At 33.3% G+C, this 23,823-nt stretch overlaps 3 protein-coding genes across 6 annotated transcripts in view; 1 reads left to right on the top strand and 2 right to left on the bottom strand.

Moving 5' to 3' along the window:
* Nucleotides 1-633: 633 nt before the first annotated feature.
* On the bottom strand, nucleotides 634-2,542 carry LOC122627024 (activated RNA polymerase II transcriptional coactivator p15). 4 transcript variants are annotated; one of them, XM_043807786.1, is made up of 4 exons: nucleotides 2,524-2,542; nucleotides 1,427-1,497; nucleotides 919-1,150; nucleotides 634-814 (listed from the first exon to the last, which is right to left on the bottom strand). In XM_043807786.1, the coding sequence occupies exons 2-4, from the start codon at nucleotides 1,478-1,480 to the stop codon at nucleotides 732-734; spliced, it is 369 nt and encodes a 122-aa protein (XP_043663721.1). In that variant the 5' UTR covers nucleotides 1,481-1,497; nucleotides 2,524-2,542; the 3' UTR covers nucleotides 634-731. The 4 variants fall into 4 exon arrangements, with proteins under 4 accessions (XP_043663721.1, XP_043663693.1, XP_043663702.1 ...); XM_043807758.1 differs by lacking the exon at nucleotides 2,524-2,542 and adding an exon at nucleotides 1,854-2,010; XM_043807767.1 differs by lacking the exon at nucleotides 2,524-2,542 and adding an exon at nucleotides 1,893-1,981.
* A 229-nt stretch (nucleotides 2,543-2,771) lies between these two features.
* On the top strand, nucleotides 2,772-4,036 carry LOC122627019 (eukaryotic translation initiation factor 1A, X-chromosomal). The gene is made up of 5 exons (XM_043807744.1): nucleotides 2,772-2,940; nucleotides 3,150-3,233; nucleotides 3,311-3,547; nucleotides 3,676-3,776; nucleotides 3,863-4,036. The coding sequence occupies exons 1-5, from the start codon at nucleotides 2,925-2,927 to the stop codon at nucleotides 3,866-3,868; spliced, it is 444 nt and encodes a 147-aa protein (XP_043663679.1). The 5' UTR covers nucleotides 2,772-2,924; the 3' UTR covers nucleotides 3,869-4,036.
* A 1,979-nt stretch (nucleotides 4,037-6,015) lies between these two features.
* The window catches only part of LOC122633334 (microtubule-associated protein futsch-like), a 65,023-nt gene continuing 47,215 nt past the window's right edge, over nucleotides 6,016-23,823 (bottom strand). The window contains exons 35-39 of the mRNA XM_043821123.1: nucleotides 16,154-23,821; nucleotides 15,260-15,328; nucleotides 13,012-14,346; nucleotides 7,879-7,957; nucleotides 6,016-7,794 (exon numbers count right to left, since the gene is read on the bottom strand). Coding sequence (XP_043677058.1) covers nucleotides 7,656-7,794; nucleotides 7,879-7,957; nucleotides 13,012-14,346; nucleotides 15,260-15,328; nucleotides 16,154-23,821 — 9,290 coding nt within the window. The 3' untranslated portion in view covers nucleotides 6,016-7,655. The remainder of the gene's footprint in view (nucleotides 7,795-7,878; nucleotides 7,958-13,011; nucleotides 14,347-15,259; nucleotides 15,329-16,153; nucleotides 23,822-23,823) is intronic.

Genomic DNA, 23,823 nt, shown 5'->3' with positions numbered 1-23,823 from the left:
AGAAGCATGTAACTATCCCACGTGATCTGCGATAGGTGTTTTATTTTCCTTCTTTGATAAAAAAAAACCGACGAACATTATCCGATTTACCATTTAGGCACGCATTCGATAGTAATTATAAGTTCCCCACATAGAAGAATATAATTGTTAGTTTATTTTTAATAATTTATTACATGAGTTGGATGATTTCTTAACCATTGTATGTAAATCAACTGTATATAAAATATACTTGGTTGCCGCGCATTTTTTGCGAGCACATCGTATAGAGAAAAAATAGAACTAAAACTTATTTAAAAATTAAACGCTAACGAACAATATTATAAAAGTTTTCAAAACTTTTTTTAATATTAAATATCATTGTTTCAATTAAATAATTTAAAATAATTACAAGGGAAATATAAAATAGAAAAATTTAATTTCTTAAATTAAAAATAATTTAATTAATCTATTAATATTTATTCTTGTGTGTGATACATGAAATATTAATAATAGTATTTTAAATAATATTAATAATAATGTTTGAAATGACAATTATATATAAAAAAAAAAAAAAAAAAAAAAAAAAAAAAAAAAAACAATTGTCCATTATTTATTTTGTAAAAAAAACCTAAGGTTCCTATGGGAACAAATATATTTAATATCAAAGAATATTTTAATGTGATAAGAAAACACAAAATGTACATCTTATAACCAGGTAAGATGACTTTAATCAACAATGAAAAAATAATTTATCAACATTTTGATTTCGCAACTCTATCAACCTCTTCCACAATTGACATAAACTTACGCCATTGTGTCATATTTAAACATATACCTGTATTTAAAATAAATAGTGATTAATTAATTATTATTAACTATAAAGTACAATTATTCTTCCTATCAAAATATTCATAAAATTAATATACTTTATATTTATACCTTTTTTGCCTGGTTTTAGATCTCCTGCTTTATCATAATACATTTCTCTTATATCCACAAAAAGTTTTCCTTTAAAATCCCTAACATTTACTTGACGATTGTTACCTAAATCCCATACAGTGTCGTCTTCATCTTTTGATTCTTTTACTTCTTTTGCTTCTTTTTTTGGCTTTTTACTTGCGACAGCTTTTTCTCCCTTTTCTGTTTTTTGTTTCTTCTTGACTTGCTCTTCCTTTCAATTATAACAGTGCAATATTTAAAAATTTATTTAAAAAATTTAATATTTAAAAGATTTAATATTTAAATCATAATTGCAAAATATGTAAACATATATGTTTAATAGAAATAGAATATTTTTGTAGAAAATAATTAAAAATAGAATTATTTTTTTTCATCATATAAAACAGAAACTGTTATAAAATGTTTTAATAAGAACTTAAATGTAAAATCCTTTTATATATTTTGCATATAATAAAAAATAATCAAAAAAAAATATAACACAAATTACCTGTTCACTATCGCTATCACTATCACTTGAAACATATTCCTTTGATTTTGGCATTCTATATAATTAAATCTCTGTAATAAGAAAACGTTAATTAAAAATCGAAATTTATAAAAATTTGATTCATATGAATAACCTAGCACAATAAAAAGATATTTATAAATTGGTTAATCCAGCAATATGTTATTTTAATATATGGTTATGTATTAAATACCAATTATATCTTGGTAATTATTTTTAAATAATTTTTTTTCTTTTTAATTTATGATTTTAATTTATCATTGAATGTATTAAATATACATTAAAAAAAAAATATGTTTATATATGGTATGTATACATATATGTATAAACACGTTTCTATTTTGTTTAGGACATAGTCTAAACCTTTGAAGTGAAACAAATAGTTTATATAAAAATTAAAATGACGTACATATTCTAAATAAAATTTGCAGTTTTTTCTTGAAACAACCGTTATAGTCACTGAAATCGAACTTGATATTCACATCCAATCGTCCAACACGTTCTATTCGTCAGTAAATCGCTTATACGATACCATGCGCGCGTGTACACACACAACATCGAAGTATATAAAATAACAACAGTACAAAAAAGTCAAAGGTAAATATTCCAAAGTATTTAAGGTTGTGTATATAATGAAAGAAAACTATATTATTTAATTATTAACTAAAAGTTATCGTTTTTGTTGGACAATTTTAATTTTATAATTTTATCCAATTGAATATCCAATTGAATTTTATTCATTTCTCAAAGAAGAAATAATACAGATATTAAATTAAATTTATAAATAATGAGTTACCTTGTTAATTTGTTTTCTTTTTACATATATATATTATATTATTAAATAAAAAAATAATACACAAATAGTAATTATTAATTAACAGATATAATTCAAATTTATTACTAACATAAAGGGCGTTTCCAAATATTTCCAACTTGTCCAATTTGAATCTGTAGCGAACTTCAGGGAGGTTAAGTGAAAATTTTAGCGCCACAAGAAAGCAACATTTAAAGATTTTACTTAGAACATAATTATCTGCTGTATCGTATTTTTCGCATTTAATTAAATTTTTTACATTTACCTCATTCCATGTTATCTTGCTTAAACGTTTTGTTCATAATTCGGTGTATCACGTATACAAGCTGCAATCTAGTGCGTTTACTTACGCATCAATTTTATAATTTTTTGTTTTTAAGTTGCGGGTTTTTTGAAATTAGTTTTCGTTTTTCACTCACGATTATTAAATTTTACTACAGTTGGTAATACCATTTACTTTTATATCGGCCGATAAGTAGACTTTGGCCTACAGGCACGGCCGACAGGATATGCACCAGCCAAGTGAATCTAGTGACATCTAGTCAGAGAATATTATATGTAAAAAGAAAAAAGAAAAACTGTAAGCTGAGTATTTCTACTTCTTCCACCCGCGTTGTGTAGAATCATCGAGAGATTATATTTGCGATAATACATCTTTAACTCATCATGCCGAAAAATAAGGGTCAGTAAACCCTTTTTCTTCTACTTTAAAAGTTTACATCCAAATAGAAATTTGTATACCATGTGTAATTTTCATAGTGCAATGTGATCAGTTTGTTATAACCTATCAGTGTCAATCATGTATTACAATGTGCATTCTTCACTAAGTTTCAATTGTAATTATCGATTCATATTTAATATCTTTTTGTAACAATATCTTTATTTTTCTAGGAAAGGGAGGTAAAAATAGGAGGAGAGGTAAAAATGAAAATGAAACAGAAAAGAGAGAGTTGGTCTTTAAAGAAGATGGTCAAGGTAAACTGTTGAATATATAAATATATCTAAATTGACTTGCAGGCTGATTATATAAAATAATATTGAAATTTTTTTAGAATATGCACAAGTAACAAAGATGCTTGGTAATGGCAGGCTAGAAGCAATGTGCTTTGATGGTGTAAAGCGATTGTGCCACATTCGAGGTAAACTACGTAAGAAGGTTTGGATTAATCAAGGTGATATCATTTTAATTGGTCTTCGAGATTATCAAGATGCGAAAGCAGATGTTATTTTAAAATATACATCCGATGAAGCTCGAAATTTGAAAACTTATGGAGAATTTCCTGAAACTGGTAAGTATAATTTTTTATATAATAATATATAAACAATTGTTCATATATAAATATATCAAATAATTATATTAATTTATATTTATTTTAAAGTTTCAGTATTTGATAATATGAAAATATTATTGTTTCAGTACGCATCAATGACACTGTTACCTTCGTTGAAGATGGATTTGATGAAGATATTGAGTTTGGTGATGAAATCAGTGATGATGATGAAGATGATGTAGACAACGTAAGTTTTGAAATCAAAAATGTTTAAAGCTTCTATTTGTAAAAGAAAAATATAAAAAATAATTATATATGCATTCACTTTTACAGATCTGATGATCTATAATACAATCAGGTGCAAATATATGGTGTCAGATGGTATAGGAGTATCTATTTATTTCAATAGATGCAACTATGGACACTTCACTAAAACAGCAAATTTTGCTTCTAATAAGTAGCCAATTTTTCTTGTATCTATGAATAAAATAACATGTTTCCCATTAATATTGTACTTGTTTTGCAATTGTATTGTTTTTCAAGTTTTGTAAGATATCTTTTATCCAAATTGTGTCATTATAAAAGCACATCTATCATTTAGATTTAATTTATAAATTTTATAGATTTGGCTAAAGTGCATTATATTACCATGCACTTAATAGAGATCTAAGTAAGCAATATTCTCATATGTACCTCTTCTTTTTTGTATATCATTGTAAGTAATTTGATGATATATGAATGTATAACCATTTTAAACAAAAGAAAAATAGTATATATATAAATATATTGTGTGTGTGTGTATACATATGTGTGCGTGTGTGCGTATATATATATCTATATATACATACATATACATATACATATATGTATAACACTACAAATTTTTATATGTATTGATCTGCATCATTAAAAACTGTTTATTAGAAAGAAAATGTCTTAACTCCAAACTAGCTCATAAACTGTTTCCTTACTTCCTAGTTATATTCGGTCAACGTTGAATACTCTCTGTATATTAAAATAGTAAAACGCAAAATTTTGTTCGATTTAAGGACTTTAAGCGAACGTAGCATGATATTTTCATGGCAACCAAAATTTTTCCAACGTATATTCATTTATAATTCGTCCTATATTAACTTTATATAAATTGATTAAGAAACAAATAATTTATATAATACAAGAAAATATCTTATACGTCGCGGTAAAATATATATTCGCGATTTAATAAATCTGTAACATACCGACAGCAAGGAGCGAAGGTAAAATGTATACTGCTTATTTAGTTTGAAATACATCGACTATATATAAACATTCTGTATGATGTGTAAAATAAAAAATATTTGTTTTATATATTATGATTTCGTAGACACTAGGAATATTTATGACTTTGTTGTAGATGTCTATAATGGTAACATGAAAATATAAATACGCTAATGTTTATCAATATATCAACAAAAGTAATTTCAATAATATTTTTCTATGGATCTTATTTCATTATTAATATACTTACCAAATGTTAAAATTAATTAATTGCATGCATTTATAAGTGAATTTTTTAAATATTTTCGTAAAATGTATTATTTTTAATATTAGAATATAAGACTTCTATAATGGAATGAATGTTATTACTTTAATGAGATTAAAACATGACAAGAAACGTTACAGCATAATTTGTGCTTTATCTATGAATAAAAGGATAAGACAAAACGAATTCTGCCTTTTTTCATTTTCTTTTTTCTTCTTTTGTAATACATTATAACTGCATTAGAACATTTTTTATTATGCTGTCATTGATAATTCAACCACACAGTGCTATATACGTCATACCTTCTCTTCTTGGTTGATATAATGCCGTGCAATGCCATTACAATATTATAACTTAACACGATATATTAAATAGCAGAGACACATGTAAATAGCACAGAGTAAAATGGCTGTTGCTGATTGCGTGCATGTCATGTTACTCAGAAAAAGTTGACTGTACAAAATTATGGGATCTGTGAAAACTACTAATGCGAGATTGAAAATTAAATACTTCTTAGACCTATATATCATGTAATATAAGATATATTACAAGAAATAATGATATACTATAGATTGGTCTCTTTAACTTACTGTAACAATGCATAACAAAGTAGAAGATATTAACCCTTTGACGTAACTTTGTCGCTCTTGATCTAACGCTAATATAACTTACCGATTTATGGAGTTTTTACCATCATTTTGATTATACGCTGTTGCGCAAAATCTGCTGGTATAATTGGATAGAGTTTCTCTTCACTAAAGGTTGAAATATATTTAATAACTTTTCCGCGCGCGAATAAATACCAAATATCGAATATCGTCAAAGGGTTATGCTGAATTTTCGTCCCCAATTGTGGTAACTATATTATAATCACCATTTTTTTATTTACGAGACGCTTTTCTTTTAGCAGATGTTAATGCGTTTTTGCACATAAATTATGGAAAATAGTTATTCTTCCGCGGTGTAATCCGTAGTTTGATTTATCCAGAATGTTTAAATATTAGTATTACAACATTCGTGAAATTACACTAAATGTTACAATACATTGGAGTGTTTCATTCATTTTGATGCGCGCGTGATTGTGCCTTTGGTCCTTAGGTCAAATAGGCTCTAGGCAAGTCTATTAATTGTAGTTTAACAGTCATTACAAGTAATAAGTTATAAATTTCGTATATGTAATAATTATATATCTTTCAATGTATCATACATGAATCGAATATCTTATTCGTAACTTTCTTTTTAATACACATATGATTTCTTCCTGTACTTTTTTTTTTTTAAATTGTGTTGTACATTGAAAGCTAACATTGTTTATGTATTGAGACGAATTCAAATCAATAAATTTAAACAATATATTTTTTATAATCATCGTGCTGCCTCGTTTCTTTTCTTTTTATATTTTATACAATTCATATGGACAGATTGCCAACAACATTACTCTCATTTCAAAATTTACGCATGTAACATTATACCAATGATTTCTTCTCTTTTTTTTTTTGCTATATAAATAAAATATTCGTGTTATAATCTTGTCATTATTACAACTGTATAATAGTACATTTGTATAAGTTACGCTAAGAAATTATTATATATATATATATAATTAAAAATTGTTAGGAAATATTCTTTAAATAAGTTACATTTATATTGCGCCTTGATCAATAAAAACATTCGTTTCTCGTTGTCAATCGAATCAAAAACTACTCTTCGATCCTTCAATTTATTGTGCACTTAATTTGTTTCTGAGACAAGTGACAACAAGATCATCTGCGAAATTCACTGTCGGAAATATGAATAAAAGTTTACTGTTCTAATTAAGCGATGTATTGCGCAGATAGACATTACAGTCATTCTAAAGCTAAAGCAGACTCCCCAGCGACCATTTAGCAAAGCCGCAATGTAAAATCTGTCGTTTAATTTCGTCATATATTCGAGATTTCATTATACACTATAAATATAGTATTCGCTTTCGCCATGGCATATCGTTCGTTTCAGATAGACGTCTACGAATAAGACGTATTTATTATCGTTTCGTTTTTTTCATTTCAATATGATTTTTGTTGTTCGATCGATACTTTGATTTGCCTTGAAAACTTTTTATTTGAAGGCGATTCGTTTCCTTATCTTGCTTTGAACAACACGAGAGAAGGCGTTGTACGTGGACGGGTTGGCATAGTGAAGACTAGCAGAGAGCTAGTCGGACTAGCAACGACATATACATACATACATATATTATTAATAATAATTACCAGTTCAAACACAAAAAAATATAAGGCAACGAAATATAACGGAAGGGCAAGCAAATTCGAAGCGTAGGCCATAAGCGGCGCGACGATATAACGTCTTACAATACATACATAGTATATGCCTTGTTTATTTCTCGGGGAACGCCGCGAGAATGAAGAGCTTTATTTTATTGGATATTGAATTTTAATGGGGTGTTTTGTTCGGAACAGATGCTTCGTTAGGTCAACGCAAAAGAGAATATTATTCCTTTAGAGGAATTTTACATCCCTTTGACGACAATCTGTTTCTTCTTTTATTATTATTATTATTGTTATTATTATCATTTATTCTTTTTCGCGCTTCTCATCTTTCAATTCTTCACTGGCCTTTCCTCTCCTCTGTCATAAATTGGTCAACTATTTTCTGCATTGATTCCCGCAAATCGTCCGTCACAGCTATGCCACCTGCCATCGGTACCGTCGTTGTTGTCGTTACTACTTGCACCGTTCTTGTTATTCTGAAAATAGAATTTGATTGGAGCATGAACGTAAAATAAAGAACGATCGCAAAGGAAAAGTTAAAGAAACGAAGAAGTGAATACCTTTCCTGTGTTAAGGGATCCATTTCGGTCGTTGTTGTCTCTACAAAGGTTGGCTCGCTTTGTTGCAAAAAGTCAGATTCTGTGCAACAAAAGAAAATTAATCAACTATGTTGTTATAAAAACGTAAGCACGTTTACTATGTCGATTGTTCACATGAAGACAAGTACCAATCTTATACCTTTCAATTTTACATCATGCCCAAGAACAAGGGGAAATAATACTAGACACATATAAAAAAAAGTTGCAACATCGCTAAACATTTGACGATACATAATAAATATATAATACGCATTTTCACTCAACCAGCCAAACATTATGCAATTATTATTATTATTTTTTTTTTCATTTTAACGCTTCTTACAGACACGTTTACTTTGTACTTTGTGGAAAATACGTTGCGCGTGATTGATATTGCCTCGATGTATTCAAACGGACTTTCTATATTCCAGTGCAACGAGCCATATGATACGGACAATATACAAATTGTTTCATTTCATTTTATATATTAAAATATGTAAGTAAGGAAATGAGTTTATATCGTTGACTTTGAATTTGATTGAATTATTTTAACAACGTTCCTTATAAATAGACGCGTCTTTCGAGAATTATTTTCTTTCAAGAGATAGATATTGGCAAGTAGCACTGTTGTCTCAGCGCTCAAAAATTAATGTTCAATAACTGAGATCCAAATTATTTCTCAGTATAACTGTGCTGCACGCAGCGAGCTCGTGTGAAGCGCCGATAAAAGCTGCCGAATAAAGCATTTAGCAGTTAGTTGTAAGAGATACGAGTACTCAATATTATCAGTACAATCAAAATATATGTATGTATATTTTACAATACAATCTAATAGGAGTTTTCATCGGTTGAACTGAAGCAAGAACATCGAGTACATCAATAGAAATTATATACTGCTAGAAATTAAGTCGATGATCCCGTTTCATTTCAATGCTACTATTAAATAATTTCGTGCAATGTGCGAGATCTCAAGATCTGATTACATCTGCACCACGTAATAAAAATATTTATCATCTGATATCGTCTTAAAAAATAGTTGAGTGTCTTTCTTCATTGGTACTCTTTCTATACTTCAAGTATTTTTTATTGCTCTTTCATAAAAACATTTTATTACTTACTATTGTCGACCAATGGAAATATTCTTTTTCTTTTCTTTCCTTTTTCTTTTTTAACTCTTTTCTTAAACTTTTTTTTAATTGTATCTCATACGTTCTGAATACTAATCAAAAATTTTTAAGTAGCACGTACTAACTACTTAGTTAGTATTGTTAGACGAACGGTCAAATAATACTGGAGTATTATATTGCAAGCTTTATATTAGCTATACTTAGCAAAGGAAATGTGCATTTCTACAAGCTTAGGATTTTTCATTTGAAATATGCAGATTGTATAGCGTTCGGTAGCTGCGCTATCGAAAAAAGAAAAGTTAAATTAGTTGTCACGCTAAAACTCACTTCTTTCGGTAGATAATAAAGTTAATTGTCAAGGGTCTCGGACGATCTGCTAATGTATAGTATTTTATGACGGGCAATTTTATAATTTTCATATGTATATACCTATATATATATGTGTGTATATATATATTTATTGTATATACTATATACACAAATAAAGGCTTACTTACATGACTATTCGCCTAACAATCCTAACGTGACTAAAAACACGATTGTTGGTCCCTCTACACTTTAGCTTTATCTTGCGTGGCTTATTGTCAGAAGAGCTAGAAGGGTAAAAGAACTAAAGGATGCTTAAGAATGATGTATCGAACTTCTCTCAATGTGTACGTGCACTAGCTGATAAACGCATGAAAATAACATATTATTAATTGTCTGCCTTTTACACAGACTACACATAACTATCAAATGCTACGGGAATATAACGTTCAAAGTAGTGATAGGCAATGTCATGCGAAATAGTGCTAATAATAAAAAATCATGCAAAAACAGTTGATACTTCGTTTAGGTAGACGGCAAATATGAGAAAAAGAAAGCTTGCATATCTTTCTATACTCAAGACTTTACTCCTCCATGCACCTGTCTTAAGAATCAAAGTTACCTGTTCAATGCATGTAAATTGTAGAATATCATTGTAGAGGATACACCTGTGTCGGTTAAATTGTATTATATGTATGTATGTATGTATCTTTGCATGTTTTGTATATGTATGTTTGTAAATAAGTTTTATGGTCATGATAGGAATAGAATATGCAACGACGGGCATTTTCCAGACACGATGACTGACTGGCCGAATAATCAAAAAGGTCCGACGCGTCCCTGAACAATAAAACAATAAACGCGTCGGTACCTACGAAACAGCAAGCCATTCATCGAAATAAATGATGTAGAAACTTTGCCTGAAAACCACCGAGATTTTTCTGCATTTAGGGAAAGTTTAGACGGTGACGTATTATCATTTGCTCGAAAATTTTCTAATGTCCCTTCGATCGGATAATGTTGTTAGGACTAGGAGAATATACCAGTTTGTCCGATAATGACGTGTTCGGCCTAATTTACAATTGATAACAGCTAATTCCTTCTTCCTTGCTTTTTCTTGTTTCACTTTTAATTCTTGCAGGATAACAATAGAAAAGAAGTAGAAATAACTGTATCTTTTTTTTTGTGAACACCTTAAGGGACAGAAAATATCCCAATCAACAGCTGTTAGATATATGAAGAAGTCGAAAACATGCATTAGTATAAAGAGACAAAAATGATCGATGATTTGGCGGATCTTAGCACAAAGCGAAAATTCAAAAGAACTTGTAAGTACTTAGTTAAGCATATTTCAAATATCGAGAAAATGTTGGAAATATGTAAAAAGCCTTTGTTACCAAGTGTTGGTTTATTGAGAAAAATGAAGATTGAATCCTACAGGAGGACAATGACTTGAAATATCGAAGAAGACTTTTTTCTTACAATTAATAGAAAGAGAAATCTGGTATCAATCAATTGGAACGATCGTCGCAATTAGTTCAAAACTAATCTTATCGAAAATGAGCATATATAAGTCACAGATTTTACGGGGGACAAGTATTGTCGTGAAACGATAACTGCGATAAATTCGTCAGATTTGGAAATGCCAGTCGATTATCGACATTGCTAAAGATTAAACTCGCTATTGATGTAATTACATATTAGTTCTAAACAGAAAGAATGTATGTACATATTTTAAAATATGACTACATAAATTTTTCTATGAATTAAGTCGAACACATTGTAATCTGACAAACTGTAAGCTTGTGTAGAAAAAAACACGAATCAATGGGAACCGAAATCTCATTGTAGCAAGGTGTTATCTAATTACGAGCTAATTAGATACCTTCAGTTGGGATAGAATGTCAAGTCGTTCATTTCATACGCTTTTGATACGGAATGCTCACTGATACGAAATTTTTTTTATTGTTAAAGATGTTTCGCGCATTGAAGTTTTTAATTTCTCTTATATGCGTATCGACTTTCATTTTATATTACAGATTAAAGCTCGATCTGAGTGGTTACTTTATAGAGAAGAATAAAATGAAGGGTAATCGTACCCAGCTTGCCTCGGGATATTGTTAGAGAGAGTGTAGATGGCACGTTGGAATGTACGTGGCTCCACGGTAAGTAAAAGTGCTAGTAGGACCATCAATACAGCAGCTGCTGCGCTCATCCAACAAGCACAGCTCGTCCTACCGGTAGTCTTCGTCCTAGGCTTCGTCTTTATCACACTGCACTGCATGCTCGAGCAAACTGATCGTACCGTACTGTCTGTTTCTGTCACTTAAAGATTATGCCTTTCGTAAAATTTCTTTCAAGCTTATGGACTTCGTGCAATTGCTTTTTTTTTTAATTTCATGACGTCTCCTTGCCGTATAATTAGTATGAAGAAACAGCAGGCGAGTATAGTGTAAATCACAACACAACGAATCTTTTCGCTCTTCCAAATTATGGAAAAAATCTTTTTGCGATGAAACAATTACATCAATGAAATGTAATCGACATAGACCGATAATTCGTTTAGAAGATAGTTGATCATCATTTGATCGTTTAATGAAACTGAAAGCTTTGCACACGAATTATTCACGTGTTAAGTCTCTTTGTTAAGTATTATGTTTATTAAACAACAACAAAAAAAAAAAGATACAAAAACTGATCCACCTGTTCCGAATGAATAATGAAATTTTCGATTTCCTTTGAATGTAAAATGTGAATTATAAAATAAATATGAATAATAAAATGTGTCGAAATATCTAAGTTATTCGAATGTACTTGCCATTTCATTATACTAATAACAAGAGCACGAAATTGAATGTACAGACACGTCTTATTGCAAGTGAGTTTCAATGATAATACATTAGCCCCAGAAGCCCCTCATGACAAATTCGTCCATTTCGCAGCAAAGACCAACGGTAGGAAGGCAAAATCTTTTTTCACCGATAACATCTCCAAATAACGAAGCACGTTAATCCGAGCAGTACACCGTAGGACGCATATTTTACCCCTAATATGTAATTTAGGAGCCACACACGTATATAAGTTTGTGATCCTGGTACACAAGCTTTGTTTTTCTTTGCAACCAATCACTTAGATTTGCACCATACAAATACAGAATACCGGCCCTACACCTCGTACGAATGCATCAAATTAAAAGACACCGTAGAGATCTTAATGTCATGCAGTTCCCAGACATTGCTGACCAGTGCGCGCACATATACTACTTCAAGATCAGAAAGAAAAGTAATAGAAGCGTTGCTGCAGGTGTCGCACCAACTCGATTCTCTTCTGAAAAGAAGATTGTAACTAACCGAATGTTAACATATGTACAGTATATGGATTTCGAAGAAGAGATCAAATTAGAGAAAATGTCGAAAATCGCCTTAAAAGATTCGAAGGGATAAAGAGTCCCAATATGCCAGTTACAATTTCATCCCGTAGAAGAGTGAACCGTTGAAATTAGAACGAACTACGAACGCAGCTACGTTCCAGTGTTGGAATTTGAGGCCTGTGCGAGATTGCGTGTACATGCGAAAGAAAAGCAAATGAAAAAGAAAGCATATCGATATATAAAAAATACTCTATGTACGGACGCAATTACGTATCCGAGGTAACTGGTTAGCGGGATTCGTACATTGCTTACTTAGAAGGTTAGCTGTGAGTGCGGTACCTTGGTCGTCCTCCAATGGGGACAGTTCCGCACCTTCGTGCAGTGCTACGTCCGACCCGCTAGAACTGCCCAAAGTACGTCTCTTGCACGGGGATCTTCTTCTTGGCCGAGGAGAACCGTCACTATCTGTATCGCTGTTCAATTCGTGTCGCGAACTATCGTTCTTTGTATAAATATCACCATTACCAGAACCAGGTGATGTGTCTAAAGAGAGCTGCGTCTCCCATTGCTCGGAATTATTAATGGACGAATATTCTGCCACTCCGGCTTGCGTCCATGTGTCTCGTTCATCGCTTTCTGATTTTCCTGCTTTCATATAACTTCTATCAATCTCGCATTCCGATGTCTTCAGGTCCGAAGAAAAAAATGGATCATCCGATCGATCATCACCAGTTCTCATCGATTCTAACATCGATTGATTTAATTTTTCCGAATAAGAAGGTCCAGTAAATTGCCTTATTGTAGTCACTCTTTCTATAAACGTTCCATCTTCGTTCGTTTTAATACTCTGGTTACTGTTACTTGCATTTAATCCTATATTGGGTTCATCTTCGTAAACACCGACGCCTTTCAAATCAGGCAAAACTTCTGTGATTCTAGTAGTTTTCCTCTTAACAATTTCCGTAGGATATTCTGAATCTGTTATTTCAAATGTAGAAGTAGTTACAGTTTTAACTGTCTTCAAAACTTCATCCATTTGCATAAGTTCGTTTAACTTATCAGGATCGATCGCTTGATCCGAGGAAGACACGATCGTTGTTACTGTAGTATAAGTTTTATCAGACTCAAATATTTTTGATGGATACGTATCTATGGTTGTATCACTCGTTTCGATGCTTCCCTTCATCAAATGTTCAGTCTCTATAATATCTTTATCTTTATCAATAGGGTGACCAGTATCCGATTGCGAACGGATCGAATGATCTTTGCCTAACAATTCATCCTTCGTAATACGTACTACATCGGCTGATCTTGGTAAAGGAATATGAGATTCCATTTTTGATCGACCACGAATATCTGATTCTATAGTTTTATTAATTACACTCTCTTCGTCTTCGATCTGTTTCTTTATTTTCACAGGAATCTTTGATTTTGGACTGCTTTTTTCTGGAGATTCGGGGGAACATTCGAATGGTTTCTTAATTTTAAGACCATGTGATGTTCGTGAGGCGTCTCCAAAATCTAGACGAAAATCGGCTTTGGCGGACGACTTGGTGGTGAAATGACGTGGGGCGGGAACAGGTTGCTTTGTTGGAGCAGAAGTAGCATGCCTCTCTACAGTCCCATCAATCTCAGCCGAATCATGCCCTGACCCATCCAAAAGGACATGGACAAGAACAGGAACAAGGACATAAAGCACATTGATACACACTAAAAATTGATCACTTTAATCCAACTTTGGGAGTTGGACATAAAGATTCAGCGTGTCTGCTTGACATTCATATGCGTGTGTACGCGCATACCCACTAACAGGCGCACGCGCACACACGCACGCTCACGCGCATTCTTTCCGCATGTACGTGGGTGTGTACGTCGCACTTCTACGGTAAGTTTAGTTAGTATCAATACTGGAACAGGATTAGTTTGTTTATAAAAAAAAACACTCATTAAACAGTGTCTAATTGTGACGCTTGAATCTTACTAAAACGGACCATTACAAATTTAATCTCGAATGTTTTAATATATTAAAAATTGTTTGTGTTTATAAAAGACTTAATCGATATAATAATTACCAATTAATTATGATAAAGAAGGAAGTAGGAAAAGTAATTTGAATTATTCTTATATAAGGGCATCTTTGTTGTAAGGAACGTGTAAGATTCTTTTAACAAATATTGCTAATGTAATCGAGTCGAAACGTTTTATAATGTATTATACATTTATAAAATGAACTATTATAAACCATAGAAATCGTAAACCACATTTGTTCTCAATATATTGCCATTTCCAAATTCTCGTTCCATATAAACCACTACAGTATCTAAATTACAGCAATGTGTTTTTTAAATTTACATGTATGTATATTCTTGGCAAATACTGGTAAATATTTAGTAAGAAACATGCGCACAGTATCCGTTAGTGTGAAAGCGTCGGCAGGTGCTAACTATGGAAGATAAAGCTAAATATAAATGAGGGCACCAAAATAGAATTTGCTAATACATAGATTTTTGACCTGTGATTTGTGTTCATGATTATTGCGTTTCTGTTACTTCCACTTTACCTGGTTTTGTCACAGAATATGTTTGTTGAACTAGGTTTTGTGCTCGTCTTGCAGCTTCCTCTGTTACATCTGTAAAACCAGAAATGTTACTTAAATATTGACATATAGATAAAATTAACATAAAAAGCAATGAAGTAACAAAGATTAGATGAATGATGTTTCCCTGCATGGTATACCTTGCTCATGCTTCTCTATAGTTGTGGTGTCCTGTTAATCCAATGAAATAAATTACGGAATAAAAAGTATGTGAATTTTATGTTATATACTTTTACAAAAAGAAAAATAAGGAGTTGCAAATAAAATCTGTTACACTTAAAAAATATGAAAAATTATTTTCTATGGTGTGATAACAGTCGACAATAATATAACTTATTGTATTGAAAACCTGGAAACATGCATTAAATAAATATTCAAACAAGAAAAATATACGGACTTCAGCATAATAAATAAAAACGCGGACTTTGTTATACATCTTCACCAATCAAGTATCTTTCGAACACATTCGTACCCCAAAGTATTCTTCGGTTCAGATTATAAACTGATACAAATTTCGATAGAAATATAGTTAATCAAATTAGCAATAAATATATGCGTAAGAAGATTATTATTTAGCGTGTATAATCTGAAATAACGTAGAAATGATCATTCCACTCTCCTCTCTATATTTTTTCGTACGAATGTATTACCTATAAACAACAAGTTGGTAACATTAGTGGACTGAAAGTGATTTAGATTAGAAGGTTAGAATTGATTATAAATAATGAAAGTGCACAACTAGTTTGCACGTTTTTGTATAACTATTAAAACTGAAGTTACAGAGAAAAGCAACAACATAATTAATTATGTTACACACAGCTGGAATGTAATTTGAATAACGCAATTATTGCAAGATACCTTCGATTCTACTGTCAGTGAACTCGGCGAGACTGGGTGGTGGTGTTGCTGCCGTCCGCACAGACTTTGTAACGACTGTGGTGACGGATTGTCTTGTGTGAGGTTCAAGGTGCTCTAATTCACTAGATATCACAACTACCCTACCTGAACCCAAATTTGTACTTAGTTGTTCAGTTCTGTCATCCGGAGAAGTACTAACACGTTGTGGAATGCGCGAAATCTTTTTCGATCTATCTCGTGATACCAAATCCTGATCACTGCTAACAACGGAACTAACTGTATTCACATCAGATTTTGGATAGACTCCAAACGTAGAAACTTCTGAAAATGGTGCAGAAACTCCTTGTGTAGGAGAAATTATTTCACTACTAATAACTGTGGTCGTTATACCTCCGAATTTTTCATTAATTTTTCGATTATCTTCAGATTCACTAGGAGGGTAATTATTTCCAGAAGAAGTGACACTAGTAATTTTGCGTGCAATGCCAGATACTTTGGACTCTGCCTTTGTTTTAGTATCGTCAATAACATCTACAGTTTTATCTTTTAAGTCTTTTGCAACTTTGACTGAATGTGCTGCAGCTTCTTTAGCTCGTGCCTCTTCGGCTACAGCTTCGTTTTTGGTTTCTTCAAAGAATTCTTTCACGTCATCAGTAACGTCTTCCTTTGCATGCTTAGCACTTTTAAATATACCAGATAGGAATCCAGATCCTTTCTCTTTAATCTTCTTTGCCTCCTTAGAAGTTTTTTCTTTTGCTGTTTGAGTACTGCCAGCAATAGCACTACTACCAGTTGCAAGTGTTTCTTTACTAGATCGTACTTTTTCTTTTATTTCTTCGGAAACTGTTCCCTTCGCATCTTTCGCGTCTTCAACAAGTCCACGAGCTGCCAAATCTATCTTATCAGATATTTGCTTTCCAGTAGAGAAAATCTTTTCACCTGTAGAAACTGTAACGTTGTCTGCACTCTGTGTGATATCAGATACTTTTGATTCAGTTTTTGCTTTAATATCTTTAACCGTAGCGATAGATTTATCCTTCGTATCTTTCATGCCACCAACAGCTTGTTCGGCAACAAACTGTGTACCTTCTACTGCAATAACTGTAGCATCAGCCGCACCTGCAGTAATCTTCTTATTAATGCCCTCTAATTTAGCAGAACTTTTATCTTTTGCATCTGTAACACTGGAGACGATCTTTTGTTTAACATCGTGTACTCCTGACACTGCTTTTTTCTCTAAATCTTTTACACCTGTAACAGTTTTATCCTTTGCGTCATCTACAGTCTTAGCCGCACGTGCAGCAGCTTCCTTAGCACGTACTTCTTCTTCGGCAGCTTCAGCTTTCGTTTCTTCTAAGAACTCTTTAACATCTTCAGAAACATCTTCAACTACGTGCTTAGCTCCCTTAATTATACCTGCAAAAAATCCAGATGCTTTATCTTTTGCTTTTTTAGTTTCTTTTACAGTTTTATCTTTTGCTGACTGAGCGTCATCCGCAACAACATCAGCAGCGGAAACTAATGAACCCTTTACAACTTCTACATCTTCTTTAAGTTTTTTCCCTATAGTATCTTTCGAACCATCCATAACTCCACGAGCTGTGATTTCAATTTTATCAGCAGTTTTCTCTCCACCAGAAACAATTTTATCTCTTGCATCTGAAACTGTAAGAGCAGCTTTATCTTTGACATCCTTAACGCCAGCTGTTGTCCTTTTTGTAAGATCTTGGACTCCTTCCACTGTTTTATCTTTTGCATCCTTTACACCAATTACTGTTTTTTCCGTAATATCACGAGTTTCACCTACTACTTTGTCTTTAACATCTTTAGTGATAGCCACTATATTTTCTTTGACATCTTGGGTTGTAGCAATAGTTCTATCCTTTGCATCTTTAACAACAGCTACTGTCTTTTCCTTAGCATCTTGTGCTCCTGCTACTGTCTTATCTTGTACATCTTTTATACTAGCGGTAGTCTTGTCTTTCGCTTCATCTATAGATTTAGCAGCTCGTGAAGCAGCTTCTCTAGCACGTGCCTCTTCTTCCGCAGCTTCAGCTTTCGTCTTATCCAAAAATTCCTTAACATCTTCCGAAACATCATCAACTGTGTGTTTAGCTCCTTTAAAAATACCTGAGAAAAATCCAGATGTTTTTTCTTTAGCTTTTTTAGTTTCTTTCGCAGCTTTTTCTTTCGCTGATTGGGCACCATCAGCAACAGCATCAACACTAGTGGAAAGTGCGCTCTTTACAACTGCAGTATCTTCTGTTAATTCTTTTGCAACAGCATCCTTGGTATCCTTCGCCTCTTCCGAAACTCCATGAGCTGTGATTGCTACTTTATCAGCTACTATTTTTCCACTCGACAATATTTTGTCTCCTGCATCTGTAGCTATCGTAGAAGCTTTATCTTTTATGTCCTTTATGCCAGTTACTGTTTTTTCAGTAAAATCTTGGGCACCTGTTAATGCTTTGTCTTTAGAATCTTTAACGCTAGCAACTGCCTTTCCAGTAATATCTTGTGCACCAATTATTATTTTATCTTTAGTATCTTTAGTACCAGACACTACTTTTTCTTTGACATCTTGCGTTGCGCCTACAGTTTTATCTTTTACATCTTTCACACTAGCAGCTGTTTTCTCTTTTGCATCCTGCACTTCTGCTATTGTTTTATTTGTTAGATCTTTGACACCAGTAGTGGCTTTGTCCTTTGCATTATCTACAGATTTTGTAACTCGTGATGTTGCGTTTTTAGCACGTGCCTCTTCTTCGGCAGCTTCAGCTTTCGTTTCTTCTAAGAACTCTTTAAAATCATCAGAGACATCTTCTACTGCATGTTTAGCTCCCTTGAGTATGCCGGAAAAAAATCCAGACGTTTTTTCTTTAGCCTTTTTAGTTTCTTTTGCAGCTTTATCTTTTGCTGATTGAGCCCCGTCTACAACAGTAGTAGCACCAGTGGTAAGCGTTCCCTTTACAATTTCAGTATCTTCCTTTAGTTCTTTTGCTACAGCATCTTTTGCATTCTTCGCATCATCTTCAACTCCATGAGCTGTGGTTTTTACTTTATCAGCAGCTACTTTTCCACCCGAAACAATTTTACCTTCTACATCCGCACTTGAAGAAGCAATTTTATCTTTTACATCCCCCACACCAGCTATGACTTTCTCTGTAACATCTTGTGATCCATTAACTGTTTTTTCTTTTGAATCTTTTATACTGGTTACTAACTTCTCTTTAACGTCTTGTGTTTTAGCAACAGTTTTATCCTTTGCATCTTTAACAACAGCTACTGTCTTGTCTTTCGCATCTCGTAATCCAATTACTGTTTTGTCTTTAATGTCTTTAATTCCAGCAGCGGTCTTATTCTTTGCATCATCTACAGATTTAGCAGTACGTGATGCAGCATCTTTAGCACGCGCCTCTTCTTCTATAGCTTCAGCTTTCGTGTCTTCTAAGAATTCTTTAACATCTTCGGAAACATCTTCAACTGCATGTTTAGCTCCCTTAATTATACCAGAAAAAAATCCAGATGTTTTATCTTTTGCTTTTTTCGTTTCTTTTGTAGTTTTTTCTTTGGCTGACTGAGCGCTATCCGCAGCAGCATCAGCAGCTGAAACTAAAGAACCTTTCATAACTTCAGCATCTTTTTTCAATTCTTTAGCTACAGCTTCCTTCGTGTGTTTCGCATCATCCGCAACTACGTGAGCTGTGATGTCTACTTTGTCAGTTGCTTTTTTTCCACCAGATATAATTTTATCTCCTACATTTGCAGCTACCGCAGAAGTTTTATTTTTTATATCTATTAATCCAGCTTCTGTTGTCTCTGTAAGAATATGGGCTCTTTCCACTGTTTTGTCTTTAGCATCCTTTACACCAGCTACTGCTTTCTCGGTAATATCCTTTCCTTCCATCACTGCTTTGTCTTTTGCATCTTTAGTGCTAGATACAATTTTTTCTTTGACGTCATGTGTTGTAGTAGCAGTTATATCTTTTGCATCTGTAACAACAGCTACTGTTTTTTCTTTTACATCTTCTACTCCTGCTACTGTTTTGTCTTTCAAATCTTTAACACCAGCAAGAGTTTTATCTTTTACATCATCCGCCGATTTAGCAGCTTGTGAGGCAGCTTCTTTAGCACGTGCTCTTTCTTCCGCAGCTTCCGCTTTTGTTTTATCCAAGAATTCTTTTAAATCTTCTGAAGCATCATCGACTGTATGCTTAGCACCTTTAAAAATACCCGAGAAAAATCCAGATGCTTTCTCTTTAGCTTTTTTCGTTTCTTTCTCAGCTTTATCTTTCGCTGATTGGGCTCCATCTACAACGGTATCAACACTAGTGGAAAATGCACTCTTTACAACTGCGGCATCTTCTTTTAATTCTTTTGCTACATCATCCTTTGCATCTTTTGCTTTTTCTGCGACCCCATGTGCTGCAGTTTCTACTTTATCAACAGCTTTCTTTCCACCAGAGATCACTTTGTCGCCTACTTCCGCAGCTACATAAGTTGCTTTATCTTTTTCATCTGTAACATTTGCTACTATTTTCTTTGTTATATCTTGAACTTCTTCTTGCGTTTTATTTTTCATATCTTGCGTTGCAACTAAGGTTTTATCTGTTGCATCTTTTGCACTAGCTACTGTTTTATATTTCGCATCTTGTACTTCTACTACCATTTTATCTTTTACATGTTTAACATCAGCAACAGCTTTATTCTTTGCATCATCAACAGATTTCGCTGCTCGTGAGGCAGCTTCTTTAGCACGCGCTTCCTCTTCGGCAGCTTCGGCCTTTGTTTCTTCAAAGAATTCCTTAATGTCTTCAGAGACATCTTCAACAGCGTGCTTAGCTCCCTTTAATATGCCCGAGAAGAATCCACTTGCTTTGTCCTTAGTTTTCTTTGTTTCTTTCGTAGCTTTATCCTTTTGTGTTTTAGTACTGTCCACAATAGCATCAGCACCACTGGTAACTGCACCTTTCACTACTTTCATATCTTCTTTTAATTCTTTTGCTATTGTATCTTTCGTATCTTGTGCACCATTCACAAATCCATGTGCGGCTATTTCTATTTTACCAGTGGCTTTCTTACCATCTGAAACAATTTGATCCCTTGCGTCCGTTGCCGATGAAGCAACCTTATCTTTCATATCATTTACGTCAGTTGCTGTTTTCTTCTTTAGATCGATAGCTCCTTCTACTGTTTTGTCTGCCACGTCTTTTATATCAGTTTCTGCTTTCTTCGTAACATCATATACACCATCTACTATTTTACCTTTAGCATCTTTAGTACTAGACACTATTTTTTCTTTGACATCTTGTGTTGTTACAACAGTTTTTTCCTTTGCATCTTTAACAGCAGCTACTGTCTCCTCTTTAGCATCTTGCACTTCTGCTAATGTTTTATCTTTTACATCCTTGACATCAGTAGTAATCTTATCTTTTGCATCTTCTACAGATGTAACAGCTTTGGAAGCAGCCCCTCTAGCATGTGCCTCTTCTTCAGCAGCTTCTGCTTTTGTTTTATCCAAAAACTCTTTAACATCTTCAGCAACATCATCAACTGTATGCTTAGCTCCCTTAAAAATACCTGAGAAAAATCCAGATGTTTTCTCTTTAGCTTTTTTAGTTTCTTTTGCAGTCTTTTCTTTTACTGATTGTGCACCGTGTGCAACAGCATCAACACCACTAGAAACTACATCCTTTACAACTGCGCCATCTTCTCTTAATTCTTTTGCTACATTATCCTTTGCATCTTTTGCTTTTTCCGCAACCCCATGTGCTGCTGTTTCTACTTTATCAACTGCTGTTTTCCCACCAGAAATTATTTTGTCACCTGCATCTGCTGCTACATCGGCTGCTTTATCTTTGACATCTTTTACGCCAGCTACTGTCTTCTTTCGAACATCTTGTACTCCTTCCACTGTTTTTTCTTTTGCATCCTTTGCGCCAATTACTGCCTTCTCTGTAATATCGTGTGCTTCAGTTACTACTTTCTCTTTAGCATCTTTTACGCCGATTGCTATTTTCTCTTTAACATCTTCCGTGGCTGCTACAGTTTTATCTTTTGCATCTTTCACACCAACTACTGTCTTCTCCTTCACGTCTTGCACTCCTGCTACTGTTTTGTCCTTCAAGTCTTTAACTCCAGCAAGACTTTTATCTTTTGCATCTTCTACAGATTTAGCAGCTCGTGAAGCAGCTTCTTTAGCACGTGCTTTTTCTTCTGCAGCTTCGGCTTTTGTTTTGTCCAAGAACTCTTTTACATCTTCAGAAGCATCGTCAACTGTTTGCTTAGCACCTTTAAAAATACCCGAAAAAAATCCAGATGCTTTTTCTTTAGCTTTTTTACTTTCCTTGTCAGTTTTATCTTTCGCGGATTGTATTTCATCTACAACAGCACCAGCACTGGTGCTAAATAAATTTTTGACTACTTCAGCGTCATCCTTCAGTTCTTTTGCTACAGTGTCTTTAGCATCCTTTGCACCTTCTGTAACTCCGTGAGTAGTGGTTTCTATTTTATATGTTACTTTTTTCCCACCAGAAATAACATCTTCTTCTGTGTCTGATACTGCCGCAACTGCTTTATTTTTGATATCTTTTACGTCAGCTGCAGTTTTCTCGGTGATATCTTTTATTCCTTCTACTGTTTTCTCTTTTACATCTTTTACACTTTTTACTGATTTATCTGTAATATCGTGCACTCCACTTATTGCTTTGTCTTTAGCATCTTTAGTGCTTGATACTATATTTTCTTTAGTGTCTTGGGTTGTAGCAACAATTTTATCTTTTGCATCCTTAGCATCAGCTACTGCCTTCTGCTTAACGACTTCTACTCCTGCTAATGTCTTGTCTTTTATATCTTTGAGACCGGTAACAGTTTTATCTTTTGTATCATCAACAGATTTAGCAGCTCGTGAAGCAGCTTCTTTAGCACGTGCCTCGTCTTCCACGGCTTCGGCTTTTGTCTTGTCCAAAAACTCTTTGAAATCTTCAGAAATATCATCAACTGTATGTTTAGCTCCTTTAAAAATACCCGAGAAAAATCCAGATGCTTTTTCTTTAGCTTTTTTCGTTTCTTTGTCAGCTTTATCTTTCGCTGACTGCGTGCCATCTACTACAGCATCAGCAGAACTGGAAAGTGCACCCTTTACAATTGTGGCATCTTCTTTTAATTCTTTCGCTACATCATCCTTTGCATCTTTTACTTTTTCCGCAACCCCATGTGCCACAGTTTCTACTTTATCAACTGCTTTTTTTCCTCCAGAAATCATTTTGTCGCCAGCGTCTGCTACTACATGAGCTGCTTTATCTTTGATATCCTTTACTCCAGCTGCTGTTCTCTTTGTGACATCTTGTACTTCTTCCACTGTTTTTTCTTTTGCATCCTTTGCGCCAATTACTGCCTTCTGTGTAATATCATTTGCTTCAGTTACTATTTTTTCTTTAGCATCTTTGACACTAACTGCTACTTTCTCTTTAACCCCTTCCGTGGCTGCTACAGTTTTATCTTTTGCATCTTTCACACCAACTACTGTCTTCTCCTTCACGTCTTGCACTCCTGTTACTGTTTTGTCTTTCAGCTCCTTAACTCCAGCAATAGTTTTATCTTTTGCATCATCTACAGATTTAGCAGCTCGTGAGGCAGCTTCTTTAGCACGTGCTCTTTCTTCCGCAGCT

The sequence above is a fragment of the Vespula pensylvanica genome, chromosome 1, assembly GCF_014466175.1.
Source record: "Vespula pensylvanica isolate Volc-1 chromosome 1, ASM1446617v1, whole genome shotgun sequence".
Taxonomy (NCBI): Eukaryota; Metazoa; Arthropoda; class Insecta; order Hymenoptera; family Vespidae; genus Vespula; species Vespula pensylvanica.
The sequence above is the reverse complement of the archived record's forward strand: the minus strand, read 5'-3'. Positions and strand labels throughout refer to the sequence as shown.

What these genes read in the sequence shown, in the direction of transcription:
- LOC122627024 (XM_043807786.1), bottom strand. Translation starts at nt 1,480, where the DNA reads ATGCCAAAATCAAAGGAATATGTTTCAAGTGATAGTGATAGCGATAGT. An exon ending in GTGATAGCGATAGTGAACAG is followed by an intron (nt 1,151 to 1,426) that starts GTAATTTGTGTT and finishes TATAATTGAAAG; the next exon opens with GAAGAGCAAGTCAAGAAGAA. An exon ending in TCTAAAACCAGGCAAAAAAG is followed by an intron (nt 815 to 918) that starts GTATAAATATAA and finishes TTTTAAATACAG; the next exon opens with GTATATGTTTAAATATGACA.
- LOC122627019 (XM_043807744.1), top strand. An exon ending in CTTTAAAGAAGATGGTCAAG is followed by an intron (nt 3,234 to 3,310) that starts GTAAACTGTTGA and finishes AAATTTTTTTAG; the next exon opens with AATATGCACAAGTAACAAAG. An exon ending in TGGAGAATTTCCTGAAACTG is followed by an intron (nt 3,548 to 3,675) that starts GTAAGTATAATT and finishes TTATTGTTTCAG; the next exon opens with TACGCATCAATGACACTGTT.